This window comes from Solanum dulcamara, chromosome 11 (genome assembly GCF_947179165.1).
Source record: "Solanum dulcamara chromosome 11, daSolDulc1.2, whole genome shotgun sequence".
NCBI lineage: Eukaryota > Viridiplantae > Streptophyta > Magnoliopsida > Solanales > Solanaceae > Solanum > Solanum dulcamara.
The window spans coordinates 5,933,312-5,945,371 of record NC_077247.1 but is presented as its reverse complement, the minus strand read 5'-3'; the positions used below and the strand labels follow the sequence as shown (position 1 = coordinate 5,945,371).

The 12,060-nt window shown below is 42.8% G+C and overlaps 1 protein-coding gene across 1 annotated transcript; it reads left to right on the top strand.

The window, feature by feature from the left end:
• Nucleotides 1-4,383: 4,383 nt before the first annotated feature.
• On the top strand, nucleotides 4,384-7,055 carry LOC129872406 (uncharacterized). Its single transcript, XM_055947400.1, has 4 exons — nucleotides 4,384-4,660; nucleotides 4,760-5,023; nucleotides 5,294-5,395; nucleotides 6,964-7,055. The coding sequence occupies exons 1-4, from the start codon at nucleotides 4,384-4,386 to the stop codon at nucleotides 7,053-7,055; spliced, it is 735 nt and encodes a 244-aa protein (XP_055803375.1).
• Nucleotides 7,056-12,060: the final 5,005 nt, after the last annotated feature.

Genomic DNA, 12,060 nt, shown 5'->3' with positions numbered 1-12,060 from the left:
AAAAAAGGGGGTCAGTAGGACATATGTACTGAGTATGTAAAACATAATATAATATGACCGAAAGCATATCTGAAACAGAGAGGTAGGGGATAAAGTATGAAATCGGAAACATATACCTGGGAAAGTAAAATCATGCATTCTCAAATTTTCAATATAGCTGGCCCTATCAAGGATCCGGTGAATCATTTCTATAGAACCATCACCTCCTTATTACAACACATCATCACATCCTCACATATATACATACGTACTCAACCCTCTAGTGAGGGCACGATGAACAATATAGTGGAATTTTGCACGAATCCGATAACTGGTCTGAGACTTGGAGAAAAAGTGTTACAATATACACAAGTAGAGTAGTGGAAAACAAAACATAGTTTAAATCATTATCTGAGATTCAATGTGTTACACCCCACATTCTTGAACTCGAAAGGTTCCTAAAGCTACTTAGAAGCTATCATGTGATCCGCCTAAGTTACGACACTATTAAATAATTCTAAGAAGGGAGAATGTGACACCCCATAGTAGGGAAGATTAGAGATAAGGTCAAGAGAAGTCGGAGGAAGTTGGAGGACAAGCGATGAGTCGTAGGACTTGATTTGCTTACGTACGCCTCTAACTTAGAAGTTTACTTACCTAAATCTATTTGAGTACACACCAAGCTTCCATAGCATGAATGACATAGGCTCTTAAACTAAGACGAGATTACGAACGCACGAGGAAGAAAAAAAAAAATTCGTGGGGCAGCCAATAGGAGAGTGACACGTGGCATCCCTAAGCAAGCAGGTGACCCACCTACTTGGGGTCAAGTAGGTGACCCACCTGCTTGGGGGAGGTGGACCCCGCTGCCACATGGCAGCACCCCATTGGTCGCATGGTTGAAGTGGCCCAATGATGGCCCGACACATGTCACCCTTAGGGGCTGACACGTGTCACATTATATATATATATATTAATATGTAATGTTTCAGCTGTTAACTTATCCCAAAAACAGCTGCTATACTTAGAAAAAAATACGTGAAGAGAGAAAAGAGAGGCAACTTTGGTTCTTGAAAATTAAAGGTATGTTTCTCAACTTTCTTCCGTGAATTAATTATATACGGTGTATATTAAGTACGTGGATACGTATATATGTGTTTTAAGACGTTTATGGAACTGAAACTCCAGCGTTGCAACTGAAATTTGGAAGGAAAAAAAAGGAGAAAATGTGAAAAGGGGCAAGGGAGAGGGTTACGGATTTGACCCTTGTTGGGTAAGCTTCCGGGTTTCGTTCCGTGAATTAATTATTTGACGTGTCCCTAAGTTTTATATTAGTGTTTTATAACCTAAAAACTCAATTTGGGGCAGCAAGGAAGTACCACAAGCAGCCCGCTCAATTTCAGCACATTGAAGAAGTTCCGAGGCACAATTTCGGCTAGTTTTAACCAATTTCGGGAAAGGTAAGTTCTTCCCCTTTAATTTGAAGTTTATGATGTTAAATTGGAGTGTATTATACACCTTATTATCTGCTGGAAGTTGGGGAAAAGGCTTCAAAAGTTCGACGTTCGAAATAAGCGAAATTGGAATCGCTATAGTTAATTGTAATCGAATAATGCCTCGTACTTGTGGTATGTGACTGCTGGTCATGTGATGAGTTGTTAGGGTGATGGAATGTGTGTTTCTAAGGGCATGGGTGGCTTCTGGTTTCATCCACACGACCCTCCACTTTGCAATTAAAGAATTCGCGAAAGAAAGATTAAAAACTCTAGTTTTGGTATCTTAGTTTTGAGTAAATTGTTGAGGGTTTATATTGTGTAATATTGTCGTAATATGTATATTTTTGGGCTGCTGGTTGTATTGTTGGTTAGCTGCAGGTTCTAAGGACATGGTTGTGTATTCGGATAGGGCACATTATAGGGGAGGTGCTGTCCGATTTTTGTTAACTTCTTAAACTGGTTAAGGAACTAGTCGAGGGTGCGAGCGAGGGGACGAGCTCGATGAATACTCGTAGGTAGTCTAAGTTGCTGAAAAGTCTAAGATTGTTAATACTTTACTTACTTCCATGTTAAATAGGTTTCGAGGACAACGACGTGGACACGATTACGGGAAATCCATAAGAGGTAGGTAAAGCCTATTCTTTCTCTTCTTTTGGCATGTCGTAGAGGTAAGTAAACAATGATGTGATCTCTGAAGTAATTCCATTCCTAAGTGTCTTTTATTCACTTCTGGGTAATGAACTTTTATAACAGTTAAGCTACTTTCCTTGAGCCTTACCTATACTAAGGATTTAATGAATATACGGGCTCCTAGTTGTAAGGACTATATAAAAACATGTATTCTGGAGTCCTTAAGCAGTTAGCATTATCTTAGTACGTGTCTAAGGACCCTAAAACACTAACTAGTATAGCCCCTAATGGCATTTAAAGGGCATTTAAGGTGATTACATTACAATCCTGATTCTCAGACAATAGCTTAATTTTCTTCTACGATTGAGTCTTCGATAATGATTTAAATTGCATATAGTTGCTCATTAATCTACTCGTGTATACTGTGACCCATCTTTCCCTGAGTCCCGGGCCAGGATATGTTCTCGTGCGCAACTCACTGCATTATTCCTCGAGTCCCTCACTAGAGGGCTGGGATACGTGTATATATATATATATATGATGATATGTGGTAATAAGGTGGTGATGGCATTGGGCTGTGATGATATTACAGAGGTATCCACCGGACCCCTGATAGGGCCGGCTATACGATATAATTTGAACATGCATGTTTTGACACTTCACAGGGTACAGGTATAAGTTTTCATATGATATGTTATCCCCTGCTTCGCTGTTTCAGATATGTGTTCAGTTGTGCCATATTATGTTTTACATACTCAGTACATATGTCGTACTGACCCCCTTCTCTGGGGGGCTGTGTTCATGCCCGCAGGTACAGGTACACAGTTTGGGGATCCGTCAGCGTAGGAGTCCCACTCAGCAGTCCAGAAGTGCTCCATTGTGCTGGAGCCTGATTTTGGTACTAAACGTGGTGTATATATTCGTTTGGTTACGGGTATGGTGGGGGCCCTGTCCCGCCTTATGTTACTGTTTTCTTACTCTTAGAGGTCTGTGGATACGTATGTGGGTTGTGCCTGTATATGAGTGGGATCTGAGTTATATATATATGTATGTACAGCTGTACTGATATGACTTGTGATTTTGGGCGTTCCCTATATTGTGGCAGCCTTGTCGGCTTGCGGATATGTGTGTTATGGAACGACCCTATATATAGTACTACAGCCTTGTCGGCTTGTATGTTTTCATATATATTAATGCATTTTGGGTATAAATAGGAGACAGGTTATGTATAGGTAGCAGGGGTACGCGTGTGTGTCCGGTTCGGGCACTCGTCACGGCCTACGGGGTTGGGTCGTGACAGAAGTGGTATCAGAGCAGTTCTTCCTTGGAGTGTCCACAGACCGTGTCTAGTAGAGGCTTGTTTATCGGTGTGTTGTGCACCACATCTATAAACAGGAAGCTACAGGACATTTAGGATGTTACTTTCTTTCTTATCATAGATCGTGCAATAGAGTTATATTTTAGGATGATCCTTCACTAATCTACCTTTATGTTTGTAGTGATGCCTCCACGGAAAGCAACCACTGCCCAGAAGGGCAAGTCGGCAGCTGGGGAAACTAGTCAGACCCCAAGAATTACCAGGGCCCGTGCCTAGTCTATGCCGAGGATTGTACTTCAGTCGGCAAGTTCTACTACGCCGCCAACCCCAAAGGAGTTTAGGGCAGCAGCAGCTGCAGATCACGAACCTCCAGTACAGGAGCCTCCAGTCCCACAACATGGGGCGGAAGACAGAGCTATGAGAGATGCAGTACAGTTGCTGACTGGACTGATGGCAGGACAGGCTCGGAGGCATGGCCCAGATGATGTAAATAGACAAGATAGCTTGAGGGTTCGTGACTTCCTAGCCTGCAATCCCTCAGAATTTCATGGATCGAGACTTGCAGAGGACCCACAGGAGTTCATTAGACAGATGCAGCGTACACTGCGAATCATTAGGGCCTCGGAGACTGAGTCGGTGGAATTAGCCTCCTATCGGCTGCGTGATGTGGCTGCTAACTGGCACGAGTCTTGGGAGTTATCGAGGGGAGAGGGTGCTCCTCCAGCTGAATGGGATGAATTTGCAGAAGCCCTTCTTAGCCACTTCCTGCCTCCAGAAATGAAACGAGCTAGGGTTGATAAATTTTTGCAGTTAAAGCAGAACGGTAGGAGTATTCGCGACTATAGCCTCGAGTTTGACTCATTGGCGAGGTATGCCCCCACAGTTGTAGCAGATATGGCAGACAGGGTGCATCGGTATATAATGGGCTTAGACCTTTATTTGGTTGATAGCTGTATGGCCATGGCTTCTCAGCCAGGCGTGGACATTGCCCAGGTACAAGCATATGCCCAAGGGGTAGAAGAGCGACATAAGAGGCGTCAGCCTGACAGATGGTTTGATAGAATTCAGGCTAAAAGGGCTAGGTCAGCTGGTTATCCAGGAGAATTTCGCAGCGAGCGATTCCAGCAATCTAGTAGGTATCCCTCCCAGCCAGCTCGGAGTGTACCTCCACAGTTTCCAGGTGGAAGAGTTGAGAGCACCAGATATTTGGGGCCTAGTCAAAGCTCCAGAGCATCAGGTATATAGATGGACCAGAGTTCTCGACAGTCAAGACCACTAGTACCATAGTGTCCCCGTTGTAATAGACTTCATTTTGGAGAATGTCGCCGAAGTATAGGTGCCTGTTTTTCTTGTGGCCGCCAAGGCCATATTGCGAGGGAATGTCCGTTTAAAAATACTCCAGGTGGTATAGCTCAGCCAACTGGGTCGGTTGCGGGTTCTTCTTCTTCTGTGTCTATGCGCCCGATAGGGCGGGGTATGCAGATACCGGCAGGCCGTGGTAGAGGTCATGGTGGAATTTCTAGTTCTGGCGGCCCTTCTAATCATATATATGCTTTGGCTAGTAGACAAGATCAGGAAGCGTCGCCAAAAGTAGTCACAGGTATATTATCAATCTTTGCTCGGGACGTATATGCGTTGATGGATCCCGGCTCTACTTTATCATATATATCTCCTTTTGTTGCTAATAAAATTGGGATTAAGCCTGAATTAATAGAAGCATTTGAGGTGGCTACACCAGTAGGAGATTCTCTTGTGGTGAAACAAGTATATAGAAATTGCCCGGTTAATGTATATAGTCATCGTACTTTGGCTGATTTGATAGAATTGGATATGGTGGAATTTGATGTTATTATGGGTATGGATTGGTTAGCTTCATGTCGTGCCAATGTAGACTGTAGAAATAAAGTAGTTCGGTTCCAGTTTCCAGGTGAATCAATTGTTGAGTGGACAGGAAATACGGCATCGCCGAAGGGTAAGTTTATTTCACACCTTAAGGCAAGGAAAATGATCAGGAAGGGGTGTATTTATCATTTAGTCCGCATGCATGATCTGGAAGCAGAGGTGCCAACTCTTCAATCGGTACCCGTGGTTAATGAATATCCGGATGTGTTTCCAGATGAACTTCCAGGTCTTCCTCCCGAATGGGAGATAGAGTTCACGATAGACATGCCACCAGATACTCAGCCTATTTCTATTCCCCCATATAGAATGGCACCCGCGGAATTAAAGGAGCTAAAGGAGCAACTGAAGGACTTGCTGGAAAAAGGCTTCATTAGGCCCAGTACATCCCCATGGGGAGCGCCGGTATTATTTGTTAAAAAGAAAGATGGATCGCTGCGAATGTGCATTGACTATAGGCAGCTGAACAAGGTAACAATTAAGAATAGATATCCCCTCCCCAGGATTGATGATTTGTTTGACCAGTTGCAGGGTGCTAAATGCTTTTCGAAGATAGACCTGCGGTCAGGCTACCATCAGGTACGGGTAAGAGAAGCAGATATCCCAAAGACCGCATTCAGAACCCGATACGGACATTATGAATTCAGAGTGATGTCTTTTGGGTTGACAAATGCTCAGCGGTGTTTATGGACTTGATGAACCGAGTGTTCAAACCATTTCTAGATTTGTTCGTGATTGTATTTATTGATGATATTTTGATCTATTCACGATCAGAAAAGGAACATACAGATCATTTGCGGGCAGTGCTGGAAATACTCCAACACCAGAAATTATACGCTAAATTTTCTAAATGTGAATTTTGGTTAACTTCAGTGGCTTTTCTGGGGCATATTATTGGGATCGATGGTATTCGCGTAGATACGCAGAAGATTGAGGCCGTGAAGGCATGGCCAAGACCTACAACTCCTACGGAGGTACGTAGCTTTTTGGGATTAGCAGGATATTACAGAAGGTTCGTAGAATGGTTTGCTTCCATTTTGGCGCCTTTAACAAGACTGACTCAAAAGGCGGCTAAGTTCCAGTGGACTGATGCTTGTGAACGGAGCTTTCAGTTGTTAAAAGAAAATTTGACTACGGCTCCTGTTCTAACCCTTCCAGAAGGACCCAATGGCCTTGTTATTTATTGTGATGCTTCCGGTATTGGACTTGGATGTGTATTGATGCAACATGGTAAAGTTATAGCTTATGCCTCCCGACAGCTCAGAAAACATGAAAAGAATTATCCAACTCATGACTTAGAATTAGCAGCGGTGATTCATGCCTTGAAAATATGGAGACACTATTTATATGGTGTGCATGTGGATATTTATACAGATCACAAAAGCCTCCAGTATATTTTTAAACAAAAGGAATTGAACTTACGACAGAGAAGGTGGTTGGAATTGCTGAAAGATTATGATGTCGACATCTTATACCACCCTGGGAAAGCGAATGTGGTGGCGGATGCGCTCAGCCGTAAATCAATGGGTAGCTTAGCAGAGGTACGACTAGGACAGAAGGAAATGATCCGTGAGATCTGCCAGCTTGCTAGTCTTGGAGTCCGCTTAGTTGATTCGGGTGATGACGGGGTTTCTGTTCAAGGAATTGCTGAATCCTCTGTCATGGAGAAAGTAAAGCGATGTCAATACCAGGACCCTGTTATAACGAAGTATAGAGATGAAATTCTCCGATAGAAAAAGACTCCATTTGACCTTACGGCCGGTGGGATATTACGATACCAAGGCAGAGTCTGTGTACCGGAGGTTGCAGGACTACGACAGCAAGTACTGGGAGAGGCACATTACGCTCGCTATTCTATTCATCCAGGGTCAACCAAGATGTATCACGACCTCAAATGTCTGTATTGGTGGGATGGTATGAAAAGAGATATAGCAGAGTTCGTAGCCCAATGCCCAAACTGCCAACAAGTTAAAGTTGAACATCAGAAACCGGGTGGGCTACTACAAGAGATGGAGATTCCAACTTGGAAATGGGAAGCGATTAATATGGACTTCATTACAGGTTTGCCTCGGACTCTTCAAAAGCAGGATTCCATATGGGTTATCGTGGACAGGCTGACAAAATCAGCCCACTTCCTTCCAGTCCGGACCACTTACTCAGCCGAGGACTATGCAAAGTTGTACATTAAGGAAATAGTACGACTTCATGGAGTTCCCACATCCTTTATTTCAGACAGAGGAGCTCAGTTCACAGCCCACTTTTGGAAGTCATTCCAGGAAGGCTTGGGGACACAGGTAAGCCTTAGTACAGCATTTCATCCTCAAACTGATGGGCAAGCGGAGCGTACGATTCAAACGTTAGAGGACATGTTGCGGGCCTGCATAATTGACTTCAAAGGTAGCTGGGATGATCATGTACCCCTTATTGAGTTTGCCTACAATAACAGTTATAGCATCCAGATGGCGCCGTATGAGGCTTTATACGGCAGGAAGTGCAGGTCGCCTATCGGGTGGTTTGAGGTTGGTGAAACACAACTAATAGGCCCAGACATGGTCCAGCAGGCGGTAGATAAAGTAAGGCTTATTCGGGAAAGATTATTAGCAGCCCAGAGTCGACAAAAATCATATGCAGATAATCGACGTCGACCCTTGGAATTTCAAGTAGGTGATTGGGTGTTCTTAAAAGTATCGCCCATGAAAGGGGTAATGAGGTTCGGAAAGAAAGGGAAGCTGAGTCCGAGATATATTGGCCCTTACCTAATTCTTCGCCGAATAGGCAAAGTGGCATACGAACTAAACTTACCAGCGGATCTAGAAGCTGTACATCCAGTCTTTCACGTGTCAATGCTTCGTAAATGTGTAGGTGATCCATCCCGGGTACATCCCGTAGACGATATCCAGGTCACAGAGGAGTTAGCCTATGAAGAGCAACCTATCGCCATCCTGGATCGGCAAATCAGAAGACTGCGGACTAAGGACGTAGCTTCTGTCAAGGTGTTGTGGCGAAATAGGAATCGGGAAGAAATGACCTGGGAAGCTGAGGAGGACATGAAAAACAAATATCCGTACCTATTTTCGACATCTACAGGTAACCCCAACTCTTAGAACTGGTATATTAATTATTTAGATAAAAATGTATGTTATCATAGTAGAAGAAAACCTCCCTATAATCGGCATAAAGTTTTAAGAGAAGTTTTATTCAACATTCGGGGACGAATGTTCTAAAGGGGGGAAGGATGTTACACCCCACATTCTTGAACTCGAAAGGTTCCTAAAGCTACTTAGAAGCTATCATGTGATCCGCCTAAGTTATGACACTATTAAATAATTCTAAGAAGGGAGAATGTGACACCCCATAGTAGGGAAGATTGGAGATAAGGTCAAGAGAAGTCGGAGGAAGTTGGAGGACAAGCGATGAGTCGTAGGACTTGATTTGCTTACGTACGCCTCTAACTTAGAAGTTTACTTACCTAAATCTATTTGAGTACACACCAAGCTTCCATAGCATGAATGACATAGGCTCTTAAACTAAGACAAGATTACGAACGCACGAGGAAGAAAAAAAAAATTCGTGGGGCAGCCAATAGGAGAGTGACACGTGGCATCCCTAAGCAAGCAGGTGACCCACCTACTTGGGGTCAAGTAGGTGACCCACCTGCTTGGGGGAGGTGGACCCCGCTGCCACGTGGCAGCACCCCATTGGTCGCATGGTTGAAGTGGCCCAATGATGGCCCGACACATGTCACCCTTAGGGGCTGACACGTGTCACATTATATATATATTAATATGTAATGTTTCAGCTGTTAACTTATCCCAAAAACAGCTGCTATACTTAGAAAAAAATACGTGAGGAGAGAAAAGAGAGGCAACTTTGGTTCTTGAAAATTAAAGGTAAGTTTCTCAACTTTCTTCCGTGAATTAATTATATACGGTGTATATTAAGTACGTGGATACGTATATATGTGTTTTAAGACGTTTATGGAACTGAAACTCCAGCGTTGCAACTGAAATTTGGAAGGAAAAAAAAGGAGAAAACGTGAAAAGGGGCAAGGGAGAGGGTTACGGATTTGACCCTTGTTGGGTAAGCTTCCGGGTTTCGTTCCGTGAATTAATTATTTGACGTGTCCCTAAGTTTTATATTAGTGTTTTATAACCTAAAAACTCAATTTGGGGCAGCAAGGAAGTACCACAAGCAGCCCGCTCAATTTCAGCACATTGAAGAAGTTCCGAGGCACAATTTCGGCTAGTTTTAACCAATTTCGGGAAAGGTAAGTTCTTCCCCTTTAATTTGAAGTTTATGATGTTAAATTGGAGTGTATTATACACCTTATTATCTACTGGAAGTTGGGGAAAAGGCTTCAAAAGTTCGACGTTCGAAATAAGCGAAATTGGAATCGCTATAGTTAATTGTAATCGAATAATGCCTCGTACTTGTGGTATGTGACTGCTGGTCATGTGATGAGTTGTTAGGGTGCTGGAATGTGTGTTTCTAAGGGCATGGGTGGCTGCTGGTTTCATCCACACGACCCTCCACTTTGCAATTAAAGAATTCGCGAAAGAAAGATTAAAAACTCTAGTTTTGATATCTTAGTTTTGAGTAAATTGTTGAGGGTTTATATTGTGTAATATTGTCGTAATATGTATATTTTTGGGCTGCTGGTTGTATTGTTGGTTAGCTGCAGGTTCTAAGGACATGGTTGTGTATTCGGATAGGGCACATTATAGGGGAGGTGCTGTCCGATTTTTGTTAACTTCTTAAACTGGTTAAGGAACTAGTCGAGGGTGCGAGCGAGGGGACGAGCTCGATGAATACTCGTAGGTAGTCTAAGTTGCTGAAAAGTCTAAGATTGTTAATACTTTACTTACTTCCATGTTAAATAGGTTTCGAGGACAACGACGTGGACACGATTACGGGAAATCCATAAGAGGTAGGTAAAGCCTATTCTTTCTCTTCTTTTGGCATGTCGTAGAGGTAAGTAAACAATGATGTGATCTCTGAAGTAATTCCATTCCTAAGTGTCTTTTATTCACTTCTGGGTAATGAACTTTTATAACAGTTAAGCTACTTTCCTTGAGCCTTACCTATACTAAGGATTTAATGAATATACGGGCTCCTAGTTGTAAGGACTATATAAAAACATGTATTCTGGAGTCCTTAAGCAGTTAGCATTATCTTAGTACGTGTCTAAGGACCCTAAAACACTAACTAGTATAGCCCCTAATGGCATTTAAAGGGCATTTAAGGTGATTACATTACAATCCTGATTCTCAGACAATAGCTTAATTTTCTTCTACGATTGAGTCTTTGATAATGATTTAAATTTCATATAGTTGCTCATTAATCTACTCGTGTATACTGTGACCCATCTTTCCCTGAGTCCCGGGCCAAAATATGTTCTCGTGCGCAACTCACTGCATTATTCCTCGAGTCCCTCACTAGAGGGCCGGGATACGTGTATATATATATATATGATGATATGTGGTAATAAGGTGGTGATGGCATTGGGCTGTGATGATATTACAGAGGTATCCACCGGACCCCTGATAGGGCCGGCTATACGATATAATTTGAACATGCATGTTTTGACACTTCACAGGGTACAGGTATAAGTTTTCAGATGATATGTTATCCCCTGCTTCGCTGTTTCAGATATGTGTTCAGTTGTGCCATATTATGTTTTACATACTCAGTACATATGTCGTACTGACCCCCTTCTCTGGGGGGCTGCGTTCATGCCCGCAGGTACAAGTACACAGTTTGGGGATCCGTCAGCGTAGGAGTCCCACTCAGCAGTCCAGAAGTGCTCCATTGTGCTGGAGCCTGATTTTGGTACTAAACGTGGTGTATATATTCATTTGGTTACGGGTATGGTGGGGGCCCTATCCCGCCTTATGTTACTGTTTTCTTACTCTTAGAGGTCTGTGGATACGTATGTGGGTTGTGCCTGTATATGAGTGGGATCTGAGTTATATATATATGTATGTACAGCTGTACTGATATGACTTGTGATTTTGGGCGTTCCCTATATTGTGGCAGCCTTGTCGGCTTGCGGATATGTGTGTTATGGAACGACCCTATATATAGTACTACAGCCTTGTCGGCTTGTATGTTTTCATATATATTGATGCATTTTGGGTATAAACAGGAGACAGGTTATGTATAGGTAGCAGGGGTACGCGTGTGTGTCCGGTTCGGGCACTCGTCACGGCCTACGGGGTTGGGTCGTGACACAATGAAGTCATCAAGCGAACCATCACTTGGAGATTAGGGTAGGAAGTATCTGACGTATACCCTCTAAATGTCACTAAGGACTATGTAAAAAGGAGTTTTGGAAATCTTAGACATATACCCGTGTGAAATATCTTATAGAAGTCTGATCATTGGTTATCTCAGAGCCTTTTTTTAAAAAGAAGAGTTTTGTCTAATCAATCACTATACGGTCACATAAAAAACTCGAGGAATAGGAGTTTATCTGTTTTAAGAGTCTTAACATCCAGAAGTGATCAAGAGTCCTGAAGTCATATTCAGAACCTAAGAATGAAGTTGCACCAAATCTTACATCATCCAGAGTCTACATCTAAGACATGCCAAAAGAAAGAAGAAATAGTTTCACATACTTATGTCAAAAACATGCCAACAGAAAGCTTCACATACCTGTTATGGGTTACTTCATATCCCATTCGTCTCATCGTTCTTTGAACCAAAGTAACATAAAAGGAACAAGAATATTAACAACCC